At 44.0% G+C, this 26,111-nt stretch overlaps 1 protein-coding gene across 3 annotated transcripts in view; it reads left to right on the plus strand.

Moving 5' to 3' along the window:
* Nucleotides 1-19,213: 19,213 nt before the first annotated feature.
* LOC139536314 (nuclear factor of activated T-cells, cytoplasmic 2) overlaps nucleotides 19,214-26,111 on the plus strand; it is a 36,590-nt gene continuing 29,692 nt past the window's right edge. The window contains exons 1-3 of one of the 3 annotated variants that reach the window (XM_071336747.1): nucleotides 19,214-19,531; nucleotides 23,724-24,690; nucleotides 25,329-25,500. In XM_071336747.1, the coding sequence (XP_071192848.1) occupies nucleotides 19,393-19,531; nucleotides 23,724-24,690; nucleotides 25,329-25,500 (1,278 nt within the window). In that variant the 5' untranslated portion in view covers nucleotides 19,214-19,392. The remainder of the gene's footprint in view (nucleotides 19,532-23,723; nucleotides 24,691-25,328; nucleotides 25,501-26,111) is intronic. The other 2 variants (XM_071336748.1, XM_071336749.1) reach the window with 2 other exon arrangements.

The following is a 26,111-nucleotide window of genomic DNA, read 5'->3' on the forward strand; positions in this document are numbered from 1 at the left end:
AAGGTGTACTGTGTACTAGTCCCTGGATTAGTCAGAGTGTTATGACAACTTGTGTTGGTAACCACTAGGCTACCTGCGGCCCCAATACACAGTCCACCAGTTGTCATAACACTGGACTAATACTTTGTTTCTGTACAGCACTTCGGCTGATGTAAAAAGGGATTTATAAATAAATTTGATTGAAGACAACTGGTGTACTGTGTATTAGTCCCTGTGTTATGACAACTGGTGTACTGTGTATTACTCCCAGTGTTATGACAACTGGTGTACTGTGTATTAGTCCCGGTGTTATGACAGCTAGTATACTGTATTTTAGACCCAGTGTTAAGACAACTGGTGTACTGTGTATTAGTCCCGGTGTTATGACAGCTAGTATACTGTGTTTTAGACCCAGTGTTAAGACAACTGGTGTACTGTGTATTAGTTCATTGTTATGACAACTGGTGTACTGTGTACTAGTCCCTGGATTAGTCCGAGTGTTATGACAACTGGTGTACTGTGTTTTAGTCCCAGTGTTATGACAACTGGTATACTGTGTATTAGTCCCAGTGTTTCAATAACTGGTGTACTGTGTATTATTCCCAGTATTAGTCCAGTGTTATGACAACTGGTGTTCTGTGTATTAATCCCAGTGTTATGACAACTGGTGTACTGTGTAGTAGTCCAGTGTTATGCCATCTGATGTACTGTGTATTGGGGCCGCAGGTAGCCAAGTGGTTAGATCGTTGGGCCAGTAACCAAAAGGTTGCTGGATCGAATCCCGAGCTGACAAGCTATTCCGCCCCTGAGCAACGCAGTTAACCGGGTGCCGTGGATGTCGATTAAGGCAGCCCCCCACAGCTCTCTGATTCAGAGGGGTTGGGTTAAATGCGGAAGACACATTTCAGTTGAAGGCATTCAGTTGTACAACAGACTTTCCCCCTTATTAGTTCATTGTTATGACAACTGGTGTACTGTGTACTAGTCCCTGGATTAGTCAGTGTTATGACAACTGGTGTACTGTGTATTAGTCCAGAGTTATGACAACTGGTTTACTGTGTATTAGTCAAGTGTTATGATAAGTGGTGTACTGTGTATTAGTCCAGTGCTATGACAACTGGTGTGTTGTGTTTTAGTCCCAGTGTTATGACAACTGGTGTACTGTGTATTAGTCCAGTGCTATGACAACTGGTTTACTGTGTATTAGTCCCAGTGTTATGACAACTGGTGTACTGTGTTTTAGTCCCAGTGTTATGACAACTGGTGTGTTGTGTTTTAGTCCCAGTGTTATGACAACTGGTGTGTTGTGTTTTAGTCCCAGTGTTATGACAACTGGTGTACTGTGTTTTAGTCCCAGTGTTATGACAACTGGTGTGTTGTGTATTAGTCCCAGTGTTATGACAACTGGTGTACTGTGTTTTAGTCCCAGTGTTATGACAACTGGTGTGTTGTGTTTTAGTCCCAGTGTTATGACAACTGGTGTACTGTGTTTTAGTCCCAGTGTTAGGACAACTGGTGTACTGTGTATTAGTCCAGTGTTATGACAATGGGTATACTGTGTATTAGTCCCAGTGTTTCAATAACTGGTGTACTGTGTATTAGTCCCAGTATTAGTCCAGTGTTATGACAACTGGTGTGTTGTGTTTTAGTCCCAGTGTTATGACAACTGGTGTACTGTGTATTAGTCCCAGTGTTATGACAACTGGTGTACTGTGTATTAGTCCCAGTGTTATGACAACTGGTGTACTGTGTAACATATAGCTTACTCTTCTCAATGAGCTGTGTGTTCAGATTCTTCTATGATATGTGTTTGGCGTCTCATTCATAAAGAGCTCAAATTTAATAAAGCAGCCACAAAAAGACAAAAAGTGATGGACAAATATGACCAGATAATTTCTGTCACTCACTCAGTGAACAACATTCCTTCGTGTGTACAGTAACAATCTCAGGTTTAATTGGGTGGGAGAAAACATGTTTGGCAATGTGGTAGTAAATACTCAGGATGCAAATGCTCAGGAACTCTAAAAGAGGGATAAACAGAGTCAAAACAAGTGTGTTGGGTGGGTACGGTAACTACCACACATCCCACACTCTATTAGAGGCCCACCATGGAAGCATGCCTGCAGGGTTGGGTAGTTTACTTTCTAAATGTAATCCGTTACAGTTATTAGATACCAGTCCAAAATTGTAATCAGCGACGTAACTTTTGGATTACCCAAATTCAGTAACATAATCTGATTACTTTCTGTTACTTTTGAATTACTTTACCCTTAAAGGGATAGTTCACCCAAATTACAAAATTACACATTGTTCCCTTACCCTGTAAGCAGTTTATGGACAAGGTATGACAGCAATCCATGCTTTGGTTTAGTTTCCCTGACACTGGTTCCATATGCTAAGATTTTAGAATTTGTGGCACAAATCGCATTCACGTCCTGGTACCAAAATGTGCATTTTTCGCACATTATTAGAAGAAGACAAAAAGGATCCATCAAACACATTTGGTGTGTCATCATAGTAGTCTCTGACTTGGTGTCAGACTCACTCAGGTGGAACAACTGGCACCTTTTTATTTATTTATTTCACCTTTATTTAACCAGGTAAGCCAGCTGAGAACAAGTTCTCATTTACAACTGTGACCTGGCCAAGATAAAGCAAAGCAGTGCATCAAAAAACAACAACACAGAGTTACACATGGAATAAACAAACGTACAGTCAATAACACAATACAAAATCTATATACAGTGAGTGCAAATGGAGTGTGTGCACCTTTTTTCAATGCTGAATTGAATGTCATTGAGGAAACAGAAAGGTGTCAAAGTATTTTTTCATTAATATTCTTTCTGAATTTAAAAGTGATCTTAGAAGTAATCAAGTTTTTTGTTGTTTCTGGTAACGTAACAGATTACAGTTATATTTTGGGGGGTAATCCGATTACATTTAACTGATTACAGGGTTGGGGAGAAATCAGTTACTCCCCAACCCTGCATGCGGGTACGTGTGTTTGCTTATACAGTACCAGTCAAAAGTTTGGACACACCTACTCATTCAAGGGTTTTTCTTTATTTTTACTATTTTCTACATTGTAAAATAATACTGAAGACATCAAAACTATGAAATAACACATATGGAATCATGTAGTAACCAAAAAAGTGTTAAAAAATTCCAAATACATTTTAGACTTTAAATTCTTCAAAGCTTTGCACACTCTTGGCACTCTCTCAACCAGCTTCATGAGGTAGTCACCTGGAATGCATTTCAATTAACAGGTGTGCCATGTTAAAAGTTAATTTGTGGAATTTCTTTCCTTCCTAATGCGTTTGAGCCAATCCGTGGTGTTGTGACAAAGTAGGGGGGTAAACAGAAGATAGCCCTATTTGGTAAAAGACCAAGTCCATATTATGGCAAGAACAGCTCGAATAAGCAAAGAGAAATGACAGTCCATGAAGGTCACTCAATCCGGAAAATGTAAGAGGACCACCACAGGAAAGGAAGACCCAGAGTGCTAAATCAGATGACCTGGCCTCCACAATCACCCGACCTCAACCCAATTGAGATGGTTTGGGGTTAGTTGGACCGCAGAGTGAAGGGAAAGCAGCCAACAAGTGCTCAGCCTATGTGGGAACTCCTTCAAGACTATTGGAAAGCATTCCAGGTGAAGCTGGTTGAGAGAATGCCAAGAGTGTGCAAAGCTGTCATCAAGGCAAAGGGTGGCTACTTTGTTAGCATAAATGTAGCGTGGTTCATTCTGCGTTGTGTATTTTTTAATTAGGACGCTGCCACAACTGATGGTCTGCTCGTTGAAATCTTTTTATTTGCCCTGCACACGAAGAGACAACACACACGTTACCCTTGGTGCAGTCACAGCTCTCCGGCACCTTGCTAGCCGAGGGTCAGGCAAAAGAGAACGATAAAGTGGTATGGGAATACAGATAACCCGCGATGGGCCAAACCAAAATATACAAAACTTTTACAATCACTTGTATGTACAATATTGGTATGAAAAAGTGTTTGTACACCAAATAAAAACATTAGCTATGCAGCTGTAATTAAATAAAAAAATACACTGAATTATTATTATTATTATCAAATTATTAACATCCCCTCTTGACCTGGCCTATTTGAATTGGTCCTTGTGTGCAATTTGGTGCGTAATCTAGGGGAACAACATCACACTGCTACATTCACCCCCACTGTTTTACACTAGATTATAGGCCCAAAACAAAACACATTACCTCAAAGGTAACAAAGCAAAGAAAGAAAAAAAATTCACACCCACAGGGCGACAGAGTAACCCAGTGTAGTCCCTTAATTCTAGACCCACAAATGGTCGATCAGCTGAAAAGCTATCCCGCGAAGGATTAGGAAAAATAAGGGGTAGCTAATCCCTTATTCAACCGTATACGAAAAATGCCATATACATTTTATGCCGATGGACTACACACAAAGTTACATGAATTGTCAAATATATTAGACAAACCCAAAAATCATTCTAAGACATGCTTAGATTCCTACATTCCTACAAAAGAAAAGGTAGGCAATATCCTACCGTCACTGAGAAACCAAGAACTGTTTCATTTCCTGTGTAGACATAGTTTGGATTAGCCTATCCACTGGCTTAATAAGTCTACCTAGTCTAGTCCGAACACCCTCACCCACAAACCTAGCAGGAATGTCACAGACAGCACTAACCCTGCTCAGAGGTCTAACCTCAGGATGGGGAGTACTACAGATCCGCATCTCCGGAGCCAGCACACTTTCAGTTACCGACTCAACACTAGTAGTGTCAGACGACTGATCAGAATCCTGGTAGATTGTCACAGACCACACTGACGAAGCATCTTCAACCAAGGTAACATCATCCACACTGAATGGAGTTTCGCAATCAGAACTCTTGTAGGCTTCGGGGATATCTCTCTGGTCCACTTCTGCTGAGCACACTTCACTTAAGGGGACTTCATACGGTTGTTCCACCTCACTTTCATCAGCCGGGACTTCACCATCCTCTTGGAGTATCCTCCCAGAAGACTCAGGAAGGCCTGCTACCCAGTGGACAGTCCTGGCGTCACTCCCATCCATTTGGCTGGACTTTGCAGACATCTCAGAGATCACGTCACCACTCGATAGAGATTCGTGACCCTCAGGTTCCTCCCACGAAGGTAAAGGCAGAAAGTTGACTGGCATAATCAGGTTCCTATGCACAGTTTTGATGCGTCCAGTGGTAGGGTGTTGGATACGATATGTGTTCAGTGAGCTGTTCTTTGCAACCACTATGTACACCACACTCTCCCAGCGATCAGCCAGTTTCTTCTTGCCCCTCTCCCCCTTGTTAGCAAGTAGAACTCTATCTCCCTTCTGCACCGAGTGACCCTTAGACCGTCTGTTGTAGACCTCGGCTTGTCTCTTTTGTTGCTTACTGGCATGCTGCTGGGCCAATGTCATGGCCTCTCTCAGATCCTCACCCAGAGACTGGACATACTTATCCACATCTACTGTGTCCCCATCCAACAGCACACTTTCAAACATAACATCTACCGGCAACCTAGGGGTGCGTCCGAACATCAAGAAGAAGGGTGGAAACCCAGTAGTCTCATGAACAGTGCAGTTATAGGAGAATGTCAATGTGTTCAACATCTGAGGCCATTTAGCCTTAGACCTAGCTGGCAGAGCTCTAATCATCCCACCCAGTGTGCGATTCAGACGTTCTGCTTGACCGTTACCCATGGGATGATAAGGTGTGGTGTGGGACTTTTCAACACCAGATAACTGAAGTAATTCTGCAATAAGTAAACTCTCAAAGTTAGCACCCCTGTCAGAATGGATGCAATCAGCGAACCCATAAATGCAGAAGAAATTATTCCAGAGAACACGAGCAACAGTCTTAGCAGACTGGTTTGGACATGGATACGCACAGGCCAGCTTAGTAAAGTGATCAGTCACTACTAACACATCAATAGACTTGTTGTTTGAATCTTCTGCAGTCCAGAAATCAATACACACAAGTTCTAAAGGTGCCGTTGTCACAATGGAGACAAGTGGAGCTCTTGCTTCAGGCTCAGGTGCTTTACTCAACACACATCTCTTACAGTGGGCCACGTATTCCTTGACATCCTTCTCCATAGATTCCCAGTAAAACCGCTGTCTCGTGAGCCACAATGTGCGCTGCTGACCCTGATGACCAGCATCATCATGAACTCCCTTCAACACAAGGCCTCTCAAAGACACAGGTACGACATACTGAAATATTTTCTTCTTACTCACTGGGTGTTTTGAGACACGATACAGAATCCCTAACCGCGTGGTGAGTTTCCCCCACTGTCTTAGAGTATAAACTGTTTCTTTAGCTTCAAAGACTCGCTCTCTCCTAGATGGGCGCCGGCCTCTATCTACAAAGAACATGACTCTGCTGATGATAGGATCCAGTGACTGGTTATCATACAGCTCCTTGTGTGTAAGGACAGGTAAAGGGCTCTGACCCATGGACATCAACTTCTCAAGGTGCTGCACATGTGAAACGGCCCTCACTGTGGCACCATCATCCCATCGGCGATGGGCATGGAGGACAGCAGACACCTCTTCACAGGAAACCAACCCACTGACATTGTCTCCAGCTCTACTCAACTCACTCCCAGGAGCCATAGACGTTCCACAGCCAGCCTCGGGCTGCTCACAGGAGAGACGGAACATGTCTTGTACATCATCCAGTCGAAGACCTCTGGCTTCCTCCAGCAGGACATTATATGGAATTCTTGTCAGTCGGTGCAGAACTTTGGAGCGGACAAATGGCTCTCTGCTCAAAGCATCAGCAACGACATTCTTGGGCCCTGGTATGTACTGGATATCAAAATCAAAAGGTGCCAGCTTTGCAACCCATCTCTGCTCACATGCATCAAGTCTCGGCTTTGTAAGAATATATTTGAGTGGATTGTTGTCGGTCCACACCGTAAACTTATGCCCTCGCAGCCAATGGCTGAACTTATCATGAATGGCCCATTTCATGGCTAGAAATTCCAGCCGGTGAGCAGGATACTTGGATTGTGCATGATTAAGAGATTTACTAGCAAAAGCTATTGGCCTGGCTATGGCCTTCCCATCTTGCACTTGGGATAGTACAGCTCCCAAACCACTAGTAGATGCATCAACAGAAAGCAAAAATGGCTGAGAAAAATCTGGATGAGCCAGCAGTGCCTGGTCAACTAGTGCTGCTTTCAAAGCTTCAAAAGCGAGTTGACATTCAGCAGTCCAGTCTGCAGCAGTGAGCCTGCGAGAGGGACCAGGCCTCTTTCTGCCCTTGCCTCTCCTGGGCTTCTTCTGACCTGTAGTCAGCTGAAACAATGGCCTAGCAACCATGGAACAATTCTCAATGTAGTGTTGATAGTATACTACCATACCAAGGAAAGAACGGATTTTGCTAGGAGACGGAGTGACACCATCAGCTTCCATCATCTCACTCTCAGTCACATTCAAAATGGTTTGAACCTTAGCAGGATCAGTGGCTACGCCCTCCTGAGAAATGATGTGGCCCATAAACTTAACAGACCTCCTCAAAAACTTGCACTTAGACGGAGACAGTTTAAGATTGTGCTCCTGCAACCGCTGGAAAACCATCTCAAGTCTCTGCAGACTCTCTTCCTCCGTCTTAGCAAAAACCATCAGATCATCCAAATAGCAAAGGAGACTTAGAAAGTTTTGGTCCCCAAAGATGGTCAGCATCATTCTCATAAAAGTAGCTGGGCTGTGGCAAAGGCCCTGAGGCAAACGATTGTACTCATGCAGACCTAAAGGAGAGGAAAAGGCTGTGTATTTCTTATCCTCTTCATGCAGTGGCACATTGTAGTACCCAGATGTCAAGTCCATTGTGCTGAAGAAGGCATTACCTCCCAGCGCCGCCAGTACATCAGCCTGATGAGGCAGGGGATGAGCATCCTTCACTGTGCGGGCGTTTAACCACCTAAAGTCAGTACATAGACGCAAGTCCCCATTCTTTTTCCATACCAGCACCAATGGTGAGGCATACTCGCTGCTGGATTTTCTGACGATTTCCTTTTCCTCCATATCATCCAGTGTTTCCCTGAGTTTTTGGTAATCAGCTGGAGAAAGCCTACGATAAGGTAATCGAAATGGGCGGTCATCAGTCAGCCGTATGCGATGGCAGAACTCTTTTGCCTCTCCACAATCCAGGCTATGTCTAGAGAACACCGTGTCATACTTCTCAATTAAACCGACAAGTTTGTCTTTCCAGAACTGTGAAACTGGACACTCCTCAACAGACAGGCCTTGAAGTCCAAGATTGCTCAGTGTACTGTTGTCATTAACTACACTGCCACCAACTGAACTCTTAGCTGTAAGACTGCCATGTGAGCTGTCACATTGTACTTTTGCCACGTTCTGGTAAGCAGCTTGCTGCTTGACATCATCAAAATCCTCCAATGCAATACAAGGGTACACATCTGCCACTTTAGCATTTCGTCTCAGGGTAACTGGCGAAGTTGTTGGATTCACAATCTTCACAGGGAGCCATCCATCCCCCCACAGAGGCGTAACTACTCTCCCTACTAGTATGTGTCGATTCACACAACGAGACGTGCTAGGCTCGATATACGAACAGTACTGCCCACAGAGAGTTTTGTCTTTGGAGGTAAGCGGCCCCACACCAGATGCTCACTCATGGGTTGGAGCGTTACTGCCCTCTTCAACTTAATGGTGCCCACTTTATCTGGGATGGAGTCTCCTCTCCATCTCTCCAGATTTGATAGGAGACGCAGGAACTGGCTGTCCTCACACTGGCCAGAAGGACCTGGCGTACCCACCACCCGCCAGTAGCTGTCATTTGATTTGAACTGTCTAATCAGAGACTTCAACACGTTAGTGCCAACAATGAGTTCATCAACCTGCCCATCTACAATAAGCACTGGGACTACATAACTGAAGCCATAAAGCTGTAGTTTCAAGTCACACATGCCCACTGGGCTAGTTTGCGTCCCACCACAACCCACCAGTATGATGTCTGAAGGAGCTAGAAAGTTCCCCTCTACCACTCCTGCCTCCCTCAACCGAGGTACAATATCTGCGCGCAGAGTAGTAGCCATGGACCCACTATCTAACATCCCCTTCAGCTCAACTTTATCCTGTACTAGCACGGTGGTGTAAAACAAACTGTCATTCTGAGAAATTCTCATTGTGTTCTGAAAAATTACTGTGTTGTTCTTGGGTACTGACTCACCAAAATAAGAATAAACAGATTGGATATCATCATCATCAGCGGAGGAAAACTTTGCCTGCCCCACATTGCCCTCCTCAGAATGGAGGCTTTCTAGTTTTCCAGACCTGCCAGTCTGTCCACATCCAGGGCTCTTTCGCTTCCCAGTCTCACTACAGTCAAAGCTCATGTGGCCAGGAGAGAAGCACTTGAAACACAGCTGGTGCATCTGACAGTGAGCTTTGGTCCAGTGATTAGTGCTTCCACAGACAGCGCACTCATGCTCACGTTTGGGGAACTGTTTACGGGGCCCTCTGTTCACAGACTGAGTATTGCTGACAAGAGCCTTCTCTAGCATACTCAAAACTTTCTCTAATGTCCCACCCTCAGATACAGATTGGGCCTGTTCTGGTTCACGGCCACATCGAGAAAAAGATGACACATTAGGTCTGCTCTCAGGATCCACTTCCTCCTGGGGGGAGTCGAAGACAGCAGCCACCTGCTGTGAAAGTTGTATTCTACATGCTTTACGCTCCCTTAACAGTTCATCCAAACGATCCTGTACCTCACTGGCTGTCCAGTCACGAAGGGGTTTGCATTTGAACACTTGGGCCAACTCTTTATCAGGACAGTTGCGTACAAACATAACTGCCAACTCTGAGCGCTGATTGGGCAAAGTTCTACCCTCACCTACAAGATACTGTTCAGCTGCATCTGAAGCTTTGTTAAGCCTAATCCAGAAATCTAGTGGACCCTCATTAGCATATGGTTTCATTGAATAGAAATCAGCTAATGGCATACCTGAGTAGACAGTATCCCCAAAGTGTTGCTTGAGAACACTGAACACTGCCTTAACATCTGTGACAACAGGGTTGTTACGCATCCAGACTTTGGTCACATCCCGTGCCCTCCCCATGAGCCTAGACATCACCTCCCCAACATTCTCAGACCCAGTGTAACCCCTCTTCTCTAGGTAGACTCCCATTAGCTCCTCCCACTCCAGGACAGAGTACTCATCTGAGCCATCACCCCTGAAGAAAGGTGGAGCACTAACCTCTGACTTCACAACCAGATTCAGCTTGGACGCATCAATAAAAGTTGACCCACATTGTTCAGGCAGGGGAAACTGCTGGGATTGGTCAGGGGAATGGGCAGGAGAAAGACTTGAAGCCCCAGGCTGCAGTAAACTCGCCCTGATAGATTCTCCTATCTCTGAACCAATCTGCTTTATAAGGTCACTAAGCTGACTCGGTGTCCCATTATTACTGAGGACTGGGGACGATGGTACATCAAGAGACAGAGGTGGGATACCCTGGTCAGGTGGAGTAAACAGCCTACCCCTCCCAGTGCTTGTAAACTCAGGACTAGCAAACACTCTACTCCCAGGAGCTGACTGTACAAATGGTGTAAATGCATGGACACCCCTCCCTCTACCCACACTAACCACACCAAAATCCCCAGCATAACTCATCTTATGGACTTGAGAGTCTTCCATGGCTCAATAGAGAACTAAGATACAATGTAATTTACTGCATACAAATACAAAAAAAATGCAATAAACAAATTCCCTCAAAACATACAAATAAACACCAATACAATTATCTAGTGAATATGCTACATTCACCTTCACTATTTACAGTATACATTCACTTATAGCAAACCATCAACAAGTGCGCATGCGCGGATCGCGCATCTCCTCCACATGCACAGCTCCGGTGGTCAGCTTGAGCTAACCAGTCGGCAGGTCGCGGCACCAGTTTGTAGCGTGGTTCATTCTGCGTTGTGTAGTTTTTAATTAGGACGCTGCCACAACTGATGGTCTGCTCGTTGAAATCTTTTTATTTGCCCTGCACACGAAGAGACAACACACACGTTACCCTTGGTGCAGTCACAGCTCTCCGGCACCTTGCTAGCCGAGGGTCAGGCAAAAGAGAACGATAAAGTGGTATGGGAATACAGATAACCCGCGATGGGCCAAACCAAAATATACAAAACTTTTACAATCACTTGTATGTACAATATTGGTATGAAAAAGTGTTTGTACACCAAATAAAAACATTAGCTATGCAGCTGTAATTAAATAAAAAAATACACTGAATTATTATTATTATTATCAAATTATTAACATCCCCTCTTGACCTGGCCTATTTGAATTGGTCCTTGTGTGCAATTTGGTGCGTAATCTAGGGGAACAACATCACACTGCTACATAAACACACACCTGTTTTTCTTTAATTCTCCCTGTGTGTCTACAATCTCCTCTGTGACCACTCACAGCACAGGTTGGTTACAACATCTGTCTGACTTTGGTGCCAGAGAATAGGTGATGCCAAGGCTGTGTTGACATGGCAAGCCCTCAGGTCATTCTGTTGATCAAATCAAAATGCGATTTCATGCTTTTTTAGTGACACTAGCTAGCCGTGACCTAGTTGTTTTGTAGGCTACCTCTGGCAGGCTACCTTTGCTCAACTCTACACACGCATTTGAGTTTGGGGGGGGGGGTAATGGAGACATTAGGTCCTGTGTGTGTGATGGTGATGAGTGTGTGGCTGGGTGGGCGCCAGCACAGTGCCCCTGTTCAGGAGCCATCAGATAAGGGAGGGTGAGGTGGTGCCAGATGTACTCTATATCCAGAGCAGGAGGACACCCTTTGAAAAAAGTGTTCCAAAAGGGTTCTTTGGCTGTCCCCATAGTACAAGGTTCCCCACTGGCGTCACACACAACGAATATGGCCCCCTAAGTTTTCTGAGCAAAAAAAATAAAAAGACAGCAAGTTATTTTAATTCCGAAGATCTGTTCCAAAGTACTCACGCATAATAAAAATATTTATGTGATCGTATATAAATGTAAGCAAGGTTTTGGTGATTATGTTTTAGTAAAATATTATATATGTTTGGGCTTAGTGCAGTCAATTTGCAGTGTACAAATTATGACAATCCGCTCAAGAAATAATTGTCCTGCGGCTGAATCTAAACTCTCACTGTTAACTGCGTTTATTTTCAGCAAACTAAACATATGTAAATATTTGTATGAACAAAACAAGATTCAACAACTGAGAGATAAACTGAACAAGTTCCACAGGCATGTGACTAACAGAAATGGAATAATGTGTTCCTGAACAAAGGGGGGGTCAAAATCAAAAGTAACAGTCAGTATCTGGTGTGGTCACCAGCTTCATTAAGTACTGCAGTGCATCTCCTCCTCATGGACTGCACCAGATTTGGCCATTCTTGCTATGAGATGTTACCCTACTCTTCCACCAAGGCACCTGCAAGTTTCCGGACATTTCTGGGGGGAATGTCCCTAGCCCTCAGCCTCCGATCCAACAGGTCCCAGACATGCTCAATGGGATTGAGATCCGGGCTCTTCGCTGGCCATGGCAGAATACTGACATTCCTGTCTTGCAGGAAATCACGCATAGAACAAGCAGTATGGCTGGAGGCATTGTCATGCTTGAGAGTCATGTCAGGATGAGCCTGCAGGAAGGGTGCCACATGAGGGAGGAGGATGTCTTCCCTGTAACGCACAGCGTTGAGATTGCCAGCAATGACAACAAGCTTAGTCCGATGACGCTGTGACACACCTCCCCAGACCATGACGGACCCTGCACCTCCAAATCGATCCCGCTCCAGAGTACAGGCCTCGGTGTAATGCTCATTCCTTTGACGATAAACGTGAATCCGACCATCACCCCTGGTGAGACAAAACCGCGACTCGTCAGTGAAGAGCACTTTTTGCCAGTTCTGTCTGGTCCAGCGACAGTGAGTTTGTGCCCATAGGCGACGTTGTTGCCGGTGATGTCTGGTGAGGACCTACCTTACAACAGGCCTACAAGCCCTCAGTCCAGCTTCTCTTAGACTATTGCGGACAGTCTGAGCACTGACGGAGGGATTGTGCGTTCCTGGTGTAATTCGGGCAGTTGTTGTTGCCTTCCTGTACCTGTCCCGCAGGTGTGATGTTTGGATGTACCGATCCTGTGCAGGTGTTGTTACACATGGCCTGCCACTGCAAGGATGATCAGCTGTCCATCCTGTCTCCCTGTAGCGCTGTCTTAGGGGTCTCACAGTACGGACATTGCAATTTATTGCCCTGGCCACATCTGCAGTCCTCATGCCTCCTTGCAGCATGCCTAAGGCACGTTCACGCAGATGAGCAGGGACCCGGGGTGTTTTTCAGAGTCGGTAGAAAGGTCTCTTTAGTGTCCTAAGTTTTCATAACTGTGACCTTAATTGCCTACCGTCTGTAAGCTGTTAGTGTCTTAACGACTGTTCCACAGGTGCATGTTCATTCATTGTTCATTGTTCATTGAACAAGCATGGGAAACAGTGTTTAAACCCTTTACAACGAAGATCTGTGAAGTTATTTGGATTTTTACAAATGATCTTTGAAAGACAGGGTCCTGAAAAAGGGACATTTCTTTTTTTGCTGAGTTTAGTTGAAGATCCCTGTCATAGGAGAACCGTTTTTGCTTCCAGGTAGAACACTTTTGCATTACATGTAGACCCCTCTGTGTAAAGGGTTCTACATGGAACTCAAAAGGTTCTACCTGGAACCAAAAGGGTTCTACCTGGAACCTAAAATGGTTCTTCAAAGGGTTATCCTAATGGGACAGCCGAAGAACCATGGTATCAGGTTCTACATAGCACCTTTTTTTCTAAGAGCGTAGTCATCCTCTGTGTTCCCCGATAGGAAAGTGTTGTTATGCGTCATGTGTGCCAATTGCTACTAGCTAGACTATCACTAGTTAACAAATATCAAACCAGAACAGGGTTAACTTTGGAAAATCTGCCTCATTTACTAAAACAAGCATTGGGACCGCAGGCCGGTAGTTTGAGACTCTCTGATCTAGGCTAAGGATAGTTAACTAGGCTAATGGTGTGTTCAGATGGTTCATGGGATTTCGTCTCTACCAGTCGATGAAGTCATAACTACCACATAAATGCATTTGATTGATTTTGAATTCAGAACAACTCTTCAACAAATGTGATTTGAGCTAAGCTACCTAATAAGTTAATTCGCTTGCATTGACAATTTGTCAAACCATATTTTACATTTTAGCAGACGCTCTTATCCAGAGCAACTTACAGAAACAATTAGGTTTAAGTGCCTTGCTCAAGGGCACATTGGCCGATTATTCACCTAGTTGGCTCGGGGATTTGAACCAGTGCTCTTTTGGTTACCGGCCCAACGCACTTAACCGCTAGGCTAGCTGCTGCCCATATAGACCATATAGGTCAAACTAGCTAAAAAAAAGTGAAAAATCGTGAAGATGACTGATAATAATAATAAAATCTTACTGAAAGCTTATGTTAATTGGTTTGATTGTAATGGCTCCATTGGGTGAACTATCCCTTTAATATTACACAATTTAATTTAGTCTGTAATATCTTTCTCATTGCCATGTGGAATAAAACAAAAATACAGTATTTCGATAATTCTCATTTTGTTATTATACTGTCTACCGATAAACAAATGTTTTCATTTACATACTATAATCTTGTGGATTTGAGTAGCAGCAATCTGATTGGTCAGTAAGAGGTGTATGGGTGCAAGATGTGAACAAGATAGATGAGTATAACCCTCACAAGGCTGCCGGCCCAGACGGCATCCCTAGCTGCGTCCTCAGAGCATGAGCAGACCAGCTGGCTGGAGTGTTTACGGACATATTCAATCCCTCCCTATCCCAGTCTGCTGTCCCCACTTGCTTCAAAATGTCCACCACTGTTCCTGTACCCAAGAAAGCAAAGGTAACTGAACTAAATGACTATCACCCCGTAGCACTCACTTCTGTCATCATGAAGTGCTTTGAGAGGTTAGTTAAGGAGGATCATATCAGCTCTACCTTACCTGCCACCCTAGACCCACTTCAATTTGCTTACTGCCCCAATAGATCCACAGACGATGCAATCGCCATTGCACTGCACACTGCCCAGTCACATCTGGACAAGAGGCATACCTATGTAAAAATGCTGTTCATTGACTATAGTTCATCATTCAACACCATAGTACCCTCCAAACTCATCATTAAGCTTGGGGCCCTGGGTCTGAACCCCGCCCTGTGCAACTGGGTCCTGGACTTCCTGAGGGGCCGCCCCCAGGTGGTGAAGGTAGGAAGCAACACCTCCACTTCGCTGATCCTAAACACAGAAGCCCCACATGGGTGCGTGCTCAGCCCCCTCCTGTACTCCCTGTTCACTCATGATTGCGTGGCCATGCCTGCCTCCAACTCAATCATCAAGTTTGCAGACGACACAACAGTAGTAGGCCTAATTACAACAATGATGAGACAGCCTACAGGGTGCACTGGGAGAGTGGTGCAAGGAAAATAACCTCTTACTCAACGTCAACAAAACAAAGGAGCTGATCGTGGACTTCAGGAAACAGCAGGAGGCTGAAGAATTTGGCTTGGCCCCTAAAACCCTCACAAACATTTACAGATGAACAATTGAGAACATGCTGTTGGGCTGTATCACCGCCTGGTACGGCAACTGCACCGACCGCAACCACAGGGCTCTCCAGAGGGTGGTGCGGTCTTCCCAATGCATAACCGGGAACAAACTACCTGCTGTCCATGACACCTACAGCACCCGATGTCACAGGTAGGCCAAAAAGATCAAGTACAACAACCACCCGAGCCACTGCCTGTTCACCCTGCTATCATTTAAAACATGTATTTAACCTTTATTTAACATCCAGAAGGCGAGGTCAGAACAGGTGCATCAAAGCCGGGACCGAGAGACTGAAAAACAGCTTCTATCTCAAGGCCATCAGCCTGTTAAATAGCCATCACTAGCCGGCTTCCACCCGGTTACGCAACCCTGCACCTTAGAGCCTGCTGTCCTATAAACATAGAATTGGAATCACCTACCACTATAATAATTGAACACTAGTCACTTTAATAATGTTTACATACTGCTTTACTCATCTAGCATCTACCAAATACTAATTGAGTGTATGTAAACTTCTGACTCACTGGGAATGTGATGAAAGAGTTTTAAGCTGAAATAAATAATTCTCTCTACTACTATTCTGACATTTCACATTCTTAAAATAAGGTGGTGATCTTAACTGACCTAAAACAGGGGATTTTTACTAGGATTAAATGTCAGAAATTGTGAAAAACTGAGTTTAAATATATTTGGCTAAGGTGTATGTAAACTTCCGACTTCAACTGTATATACTGTATTCTATTCTACTGTATTTTTGTCATTGCTCTATCTAATATGTATATATTTCTTAATTCCATTATTTTACTTTTAGATTTGTGTGTATTTCTGTGAATTGTTGGATACTACAGACCTGTTGGAGCCAGGAACACAAGCATTTCGCTACAGCCTGCTAAATAACATCTGCTAAATATGTGTATGTGACCAATACCATATGATTTGATTTCTAGCAGGGTTGATCTCTGAGTTTACAGAAGAGGCTCAAATGACCATCCCATGTCCAACTGGCCGCCCGTGTGACTGGCTACCCTCCCAGGGGGCAGTGGGGCCATGGAGTGACTGACCTCCTATAGGTATTACACATTGATGTGTAATCATCGCTGATGGTTAACTGCTCGCTGCGTAATCACGGCAGCAAGGACACTGTCTCTTGAACCTATTTTGTGTACTGGATTACTATATAGACTTTGTAGCCATAAACTTGTTATTCCGCAGCGACCATGGATGACACATACCTGCAAAACAAACCCAGGACACATACCTGCAAAACAAACCCAGGGTGGGATATTTGAGTTTTGACATCTTGATTGGTCACCTTGACAGGATCAGGTTATTGCAAGGTTAATGGCATGACAAATGGGTCAGTTTTTCTGCAATCTACACTGTGGTGGGTCCTGGTGAAGACATGAATCTACACTGTGGTAGGTCCTGGTGAAGACATGAATCTACACTGTGGTGGGTCCTGGTGAAGACATGAATCTACACTGTGGTAGGTCCTGGTGAAGACATGAATCTACACTGTGGTAGGTCCTGGTGAAAACATGAATCTACACTGTGGTGGGTCCTGGTGAAAACATGAATCTACACTGTGGTGGGTCCTGGTGAAGACATGAATCTACACTGTGGTGGGTCCTGGTGAAAACATGAATCTACACTGTGGTGGGTCCTGGTGAAAACATGAATCTACACTGTGGTGGGTCCTGGTGAAAACATGAATCTACACTGTGGTGGGTCCTGGTGAAGACATGAATCTACACTGTGGTGGGTCCTGGTGAAAACATGAATCTACACTGTGGTGGGTCCTGGTGAAAACATGAATCTACACTGTGGTGGGTCCTGGTGAAAACATGAATCTACACTGTGGTGGGTCCTGGTGAAGACATGAATCTACACTGTGGTAGGTCCTGGTGAAAACATGAATCTACACTGTGGTGGGTCCTGGTGAAGACATGAATCTACACTGTGGTGGGTCCTGGGGAAGACATGCATCTACACTGTGGTGGGTCCTGGTGAAGACATGAATCTACACTGTGGTGGGTCCTGGTGAAGACATGAATCTACACTGTGGTGGGTCCTGGTGAAGACATGAATCTAGACTGTGATGGGTCCTGGTGAAGACATGAATCTAGTATACACTGTGGTGGGTCCAGGTGAAGACATGAATCTACACTGTGGTGGGTCCAGGTGAAGACATGTGTTTATTCTGTCAACAACAGGCTTATCAGTGAACCCTCAATTACTTTTTTCCTGATGCCTGTGTGTGTGTGTGTGTGTGTGTGTGTGTGTGTGTGTGTGTGTGTGTGTGTGTGTGTGTGTGTGTGTGTGTGTGTGTGTGTGTGTGATCTGATGATCCCTGTCAGGGTATCTTGTCATGTGATAATAGCTTCTCATGTCTTCTGAAACTAGAGTCATTATGCCTCCTACTGGTTACAGGGCTGCTACCCGTGCAGGGCCGTATTCATAAAATGTCTGAGAGTGAAGTTTGGGGGCTGATCTACAAAACTAGAGTTATTATGCCTCCTACTGGTTACAGGGCTGCTACCCGTGCAGGGCCGTATTCATAAAATGTCTCAGAGTGAAGTTTGGGGGCTGATCTACAAAACTAGAGTTATTATGCCTCCTACTGGTTACAGGGCTGTTAGCCCGTGCCGGGCGGTATTCATAAAATGTCTGAGAGTGAAGTTGGGAGAAGATTTGCCTTTTTAGATCACAGCACAAGATTAGATGGGCAGCGGGGACCTGATCCCAGATCAGCACCCCTATTCTGTGATGCTTCATGAATACGGGCCCTGGCTCAAATTAATCCACTTTGGATTTAACATTCAAAGTATCCTTTGCCCCCAAATGACGGATTCCACACAAGACATATTGGCTGTTGGGTACGTGTAACAGTAGCACCACCCAATGGATTAGTGGCCTATTCATTCCACTTGTGACAGAAATCAGCCAAGTCACTAGTATTATATTATGTTAACATGCTTCCAAAATTAAACATTGTTTGTCCGGCTCAGTCAATTATATCCTGTTTAATCTAAAACATAAAGTTAATTATGTACAATTATTTCTTAAATATATACATATTTTAAACCTTTATTTAACTAGACAAGTCCGTTAAGAACAAGTTCTTATTTACAATGACAGCCTACACCGGCCAAACCCGGACGACGCTGGGAGAATTGTGCGCCGCACTATGGGACTCCCAATCACGGCCGGTTTTGATACATCCTGGAATCGAACCAGGGTGTCTGTATTTTATTTGTTACCTTTATTTAACTAAACTTTATTTAACTAACTATTTAACTGTAGTGACGCCTGAGATGCAGTGCCTTAGACCGCTGCGCCACTCGTTAGCCTTATAATAGTGAAGTATAGCTTTGTTGCACCTTAAATACAAAATGCAGTGGCATTTTCTGTTTCTGTTCTCTTTTCTGTTTCCCTTCTCTGTTATTTTATTGAGCAACAATCCAAATATATCATCTACATTTGCAGCCTCAAAACATTTGATACAAAATTACCCGACACAGTTACATCATCACCACAGAATCACCCGCCTCAACTAGGCTATGCAACAGAATAGAAACAGGAAGCAATATCGACAGCCTGATTTATTTTTATGTGGCTGTCATATTTCATTTGAACCATTAGACTTCCGTTGTTGCAATTGCCTGAAGTTAATACAGAATCGTCGTGAAAAGCCTAAAGTATAGCCAGACATCAGCTGTTGTTTTGTCTCTCTTTTCATTTTGATAAATAATTTACGTGCTTAAGATGACTTCCATCTACAAAGACAATGACCCACATTCTTTGGAGCTTGTGGAAGATCTTGGTCAAGATAACAGTCAAGAGGAGTTGGACTTTTCTTACCTGTTTTTGTACAACCCATCTGACGACTTTCGCGTGATTGAAGGTAAGAGCATCTTCCTGAAGTGCCGCCAAGGGCAATCAATCAATAATGTATGTTTAAATAGGAGTTTACAACAATTAGATGTTAATTCAGGATAACAAAAATAACCAAGGTAGCCTAATCACATAATCATATTTTGTACACTAGCCTACTCAGAAAAGATGGAAGATGTTAGCATATTCACATGAAAATCTGTCGCCTAAAGACTCTGGTAGTCCAGTTTCTCTTTGATTATGCCTGCACATCCTGGTTTACCAGGAGCCCCAAACATTAACAAAAAAATAAGCTATCAGCCAATAAAGCTTGTAAGATTTGTAGTTAAAGTCCACCCTCATACTTATCTGGAGGTTGAGCATTTCTTTCGTCTCTATCTCTGTAACGTTTCTATATCGATGTAATTGTATACGTATTTATGTACAAATAGGGACCACAATGGAAATAAGTCCCAGACTCAATGTATATATATATGTATTTGTTTAACTGACAGACAAAATCAATCGATCGATCAATCCAAACTGTGCAGAGCATCTTCCTGAAGTGCCGTCAAGAGCAATCAATCAATCATTTATGTTTAAATTGGAGTTTACAACAATTCGATGTTTATTCGTGATTTAAAAAACAAAAGTAGCCTAATCACATAATCATATTTTGTACAGTAGCCTAGTCAGAAAAGACTACAGTCACAAACCGAAATGTGATAGAATACATTTTAATAGCTTTGACATGCTGGTCTGTGGTCTCCACTGTTCAAATTCATGCATGGCTTTGTGATTTAGTTTATATTTAGGGACAGATCATAATTTACTGTGAGGGGTGGTCCAAAATGGGGGAGGGCTGTCAAAAAAATGTTTTTCGCTTTGGGGAGGGTTGTGTGGTTTTTTGGGGGGCACAGGGGAGGGTAGTGTGTTTTTCCCTGGTTTACTCGCTCTTCTGCTCATATTTCCCCTTAACAACAATGGCTTTTACTTTTGATATTACCCTAATAAAGTTTACAATAGTTTGTGAAGGTTTGGTAGGATGTGGCTATTATTAAGCTTTAGCTACTGCAGGCCTATGATATGAAGGCAGTGTGCCCCGGACCTCCAACTGACTCCCACAGTTTAACTTGAGGTGAGGAAGACTGTTTCAGGCCTACCAGAGTTACTCCTATAATCTAACAACATAATGCTTATCTTTAGAAAAATATTTCTGATAGAAAATGAACCAATTACCCTGTTTCTGTACATCTATGTCTGTATAGCAGACACAGTAGACAATCTGACATAAAGAAATGTGTGTCGTAGCATGCCACCAGCATATCTCTCTCTCCTTCTCTCTGGGGTTAGGCCTAAGCTTTTCTTCCGTTATATATTTATTTATTTATTAAAATATGAATATCATACAGTGGACACCTAACCCTATAGTGTAACGATACTCTAAATCCTCCTCCTCCGACGAGGAGAGGAGAGAGGGATCTGAAGACCAATGTGCAGCGAGGTATGATGACATGATTTATTTAAGACACGACAAAACAACGAAGACAGAAAACGAACTTACATATAACGTGAAGAACGCACGAACAGGTACACGACTACAAACAACCGCTACAGTCCCGTGTGGCACGAACATACATACAGACACAGGAGACAACCACCCACAAACAAACAGTGAGAACAACCTACCTTAATATGACTCTCAATCAGAGGAAACGTCAAACACCTGCCTCTGATTGAGAGCCATACCAGGCAACCCAAAACCAACATAGAAACAGAAAACATAGACTGCCCACCCAAAACTCACGCCCTGACCAATAAACACATACAAAACAAGAGAAAACAGGTCAGGAACGTGACATATAGGCCTATGCATGCAATGCCTCGGACAGCTGAACCATGAGGTGGACAATGCCTGTTTTAGGAAAGTAACCAAAAACAAAACAGAAAAATAGGCTATAAAGTTTTGCATATGCTACACATCGAAACACAAGGAATAGTGTTTTTGTAATTTGTTATAGGCTGTTTTTAAGTATACGTAATTGTAGCTCATTTGGGCAACGCCCCTTGGTTATTGATGGTGCTGGCTGCCACAGGGTGGATCTGAATGCATATGGATGTACATTACATTTTTCAAATGTTCGGTAATTTAAAATCTTCGCTGTCATGTTGTACGCCTCCAAATTTTCCGAAAGGAAACTCTGAAATGGCATATTCTTTTTGGAAGATTTTAGAATATTCGCATGAAAATCTGTCGCCAGTTGGATGGAAACCTATAGACCCCCTAAAGACTCTGACAAGTACGCTAGTCCAGTGTCTCTTTGATTATGCTGCACATCATGGTTCACCAGCAGCCCCAAATATCAGCCAAACCAGCTTGTAAGAACTGTACTTAAACTCCCCCCTCAAACTCATCTGGAGGTTGAGCATGTTTTCCTCTCTATCTCTGTAATGTGTCTCTATCTCTGTAATGTGTCTCTATCTCTGTAATGTGTCTCTATCTCTGTAATGTGTCTCTATCTCTGTAATGTGTCTCTATCTCTGTAATGTGTCTCTATCTCTATAATGTCTCTATCTCTGTAATGTGTCTCTATCTCTGTAATGTTTCTCTATCTCTGTAATGTGTCTCTATCTCTATAATGTCTCTATCTCTGTAATGTGTCTCTATCTCTATAATGTGTCTCTATCTCTGTAATGTGTCTGTATCTCTGTAATGTGTCTCTATCTCTGTAATGTGTCTCTATCTCTGTAATGTGTCTGTATCTCTGTAATGTGTCTGTATCTATGCAATGTGTCTCTATCTATGTAATGTGTCTGTATCTCTGTAATGTGTCTGTATCTATGTAATGTGTCTCTATCTATGTAATGTGTCTCTATCTCTGTAATGTGTCTCTATCTCTGTAATGTGTCTCTATCTCTGTAATGTGTCGCTATCTCTGTAATGTGTTTGTATCTATGTAATGTGTCTGTATCTCTGTAATGTGTTTGTATCTATGTATTGTGTCTGTATCTCTGTAATGTGTCTGTATCTCTGAAATGTGTCTGTTTCTATGGAATTGTATATGTATTTATGTTAAAAAAAAATAGGGACCACAATGGAAATAAGTCCCCGACTTTATTGTGGAATCCTGGTCACTTGAAAACATCTTTGTGCATATATTTATATTTAATAAAATCAATCAATCGATCAATCCAAACTGTGCAGCGGCTAATTGAGGAATTGAAATAGACATCTGTTACAAAACACCAAAAAAGTTTAATGACATTCGGAGATTGTCAAGCTAAGCCTGTGTTACTGGGTCAGCATACGATGTAGGGAGGGATTGACATACAGTAGTCTATTTATTGTTGTGTTGAAAATGAAAACCATGATATTGAAGTGCCTGAAGTCGGTATGCTTTGTTTATTGGTTGTATGTTTTATTGGCACAGAAACCTGTTGGTGGAAAATGTGTTGCATATATTTAATATATTTATAAATATGGCATCAAAATGTTGAAAGTCTGATTTCCCCCCAGATGATCATTGTCTGCAGACAGCTCTGATCGTAGTTTAATGAAACAGGCAGTGAGAGTGAGCTCGTCTGTGGTGGTCGGTGAACCCTCAACCTTTGGCCCGTAGCTCTGCGTGGCATCGACTGTGCCACAAAAGCATGCAGAAGTAGTTACGTCAATATCCACATTTATAAACACAGGGTCACTACAGTTACCGTTATTTGTGGTCGTAAACATTACTCTGAGTTAATTCTATGAGGGGAGAGGGTGTTCAATGTATTTTAAAGTACAAGGGGAGGGTCATGTGAAAGTATTTTGGACTTTGGGAAGGGGGGTGCATTTTGTTTATGATACCTTGAGTTGGACCAGCCCCTCCACCAGTAAATGTTGATCTGTCCCGTAGCCATATTTAACCCCTGTTGAATTATGGACTATCCAATAATAGAGGAACAGCCTACTCAGCTGTCGAACGCTTATGTTGTAAAATCCTCGACCCAGTGTAACTCTATGTCTATTTCACATGCCTGCTGTTTTAAGAACAAGTTTCCTATTATTGCTGGTAATTGCCTGATGTTCATAAAAAAATACTTGGTAACAAAATTTCTAAGAACAAAAAATATAGTCACTGAAATTGCATGTGTTAGTTTAGAAGAAATCACCATTCTGATCCTGAAATGTTGCAATACATAATGCCTAAATGAGTACTCCCTTCATCCTGCCATATTCTTAGCAGACAACTCAGGGGTTCCCCCTCGCGGAGATCACAACCCTTCATCTATGGTGCCCTACCCTTGTGACGGAAGCTCCACTAACGCCCCTACAACCTCCAGCCACTCCTCTTACCACCATGGACCTGTCCCTGACAGCCTGTCTGGGCCTGGGTTTAACTCGCTGGATCTCCCCTCCAGGCCAAGGGGTGCTCCCTCTCCTAGCCCCAGGATTGAGATCACCCCATCAGGGGACCCTCACCAGACTCATCCCCTGGACGCCAGCCCCAGAACCACGGCCCTGACTGTGCCTGGCTATGAGAACACGGCCTATCGAGAACCCCAGAGCCCTGCCAGCAGCAACTCCTCCACGGGCTGGCTGTCTGAGACCTACTCGCCCTGGGTCTCGCCTTGTGTATCTCCCAGTGGTGGTGGGGGCGTGGTTGGCTTGACCGCCTTGGACCTCCTCCCGGGCCTCCAGGGCATCCATACGTCCTCGGCCCACTCCTCCCCTGGGACCTCCCCGCGAACCAGCATCACAGAGGAGACTTTCCTGGTACCGCAGAGTCAGCGGTCTTCCTCGCCACACTCCCACGATTACCCCCGCTCTCGCTCCGCCTCTCCTCAGGGAAAACGCACCTACGACCAGTACAGCGGCCCCAATCTGGGGACCACCAGCCAGCAGCAGCAGCGCTCCCGGAGCCCAAGCCCCAGCCCCTCGCCTCACCACCCCCAAGGACGACCCTTGGCCCAAGCTGACCCACAGGGCAATGCCCCTCAGCAGATGCCCAGCGTTGAAGAGGTGTTGAGCTGCCTCAGCTCCAGCATGCCCAGGGCGGTCCCCTCCAAGATGGTGCGGCCCAGTGTTGAGTGCTATACGTATGGAGAGAGCCAGGGGGAGCATGGGCGGAGAGGCAGAGCTGGGGCTGAGACCTTCTACATCCTCCCTACATCTTTCTGGCCGGCTTCACTAGCCCATGGAGCCTTCAGGTATAATGTGATCCCTCATAAGAATGAAAGGATGATCCCTCATAAGAATGAAAAGTAATGACAGTCACATGAATCTGTAATGACAGGTTAAGAAGTAATGACAGTCACATGAATCTGTAATGACAGGTAAATAAGTAGTATTAAGAAAACCTTAGAGGAATTTCATTTGAAATTGTGATGTAATGTACTGATGTGTATTTTGTGTGTTATGGCAGGAAATGTTCTGAGTGAAAACCCTCTCTCTTTCTTTCTCCCACACCCTTTTCTCTCTCTCTCTCTCTCTCTCTCTCTCTCTCTCTCTCTCTCTCTCTCTCTCTCTCTCTCTCTCTCTCTCTCTCTCTCTCTCTCTCTCTCTCTCTCTCTCTCTCTCTCTCTCTCTCTCTCTCTCTCTCTCTCTCTCTCTCTCTCTCTCTCTCTCTCTCTCTCTCTCTCTCTCTCTCTCTTTCTCTCTCTCTCTCTCTCTCTCTCTCTCTCTCTCTCTCTCTCTCTCTCTCTCTCTCTCTCTCTCTCTCTCTCTCTCTCTCTCTCTCTCTCTCTCTCTCTCTCTCTCTCTCTCTCTCTCTCTCTCTCTCTCTCTCTTCTCTCTCTCTCTCTCTCTCTCTTTCTCTCTCTCTCTCTCTCTCTCTCTCTCTCATCAGTGGCATCCCTGTGCCATCTCTGCCCCCTCTAGAGTGGCACTTGCCCAGTCACTCCGACCAGTATGAGCTCTGTCTGGAGCAGCAGCCTAAACAGCACCACCGGGCCCACTACGAGACAGAGGGCAGCAGGGGAGCAGTCAAAGCGGCCAGCGGAGGACACACTGTGGTTCAGGTACTGGGTGTGGGAATGGGGGAGTGTGTGTTTGTTTAACCTTTGTATGTATGTACAGTATGTATGTAAAACTTTTCAAAGACTAAAGCCACCCTAGTCATAGACAGAGTATCGCAAGGCAAGCGTTACTCTGTACCGGTACCCCCTGTATATAGTCTCGCTATTGTTATTTTACTGCTGCTCTTTAATTACTTGTTCCTTTTATTTCTTATTCGTATTTTTTAAACTGCATTGTTGGTTAGAGGCTCGTAAGTAAGCCTTTCACTGTAAGGTCGACACCTGTTGTATTCGGCGCATGTGACTAATACAATGTGATTTTATTTGATGTATGTATACATGGGTGTTGACATGTGGAACGCTTTCGACACCTTGTTGGATCCATGCCCCGACTAATTTGGTATACTCAGTGTACAGTGCAGCTTTTACTCCTGTGTGTATGAATATGTGTCTGTGGTGGTATTTCCTTGTCATTACGTCACCATGTCTGTCTCAGGTGCCCAGCAACAATATGTAAATGAACAAATGTATCAGCCTGCATTATTATGACTAAACCCATTCAACCACAAAACCAGCACAGTTAAACCACCATAGGACGTTTTCATATGAAAATC

This window comes from Salvelinus alpinus, chromosome 12 (genome assembly GCF_045679555.1).
Source record: "Salvelinus alpinus chromosome 12, SLU_Salpinus.1, whole genome shotgun sequence".
NCBI lineage: Eukaryota > Metazoa > Chordata > Actinopteri > Salmoniformes > Salmonidae > Salvelinus > Salvelinus alpinus.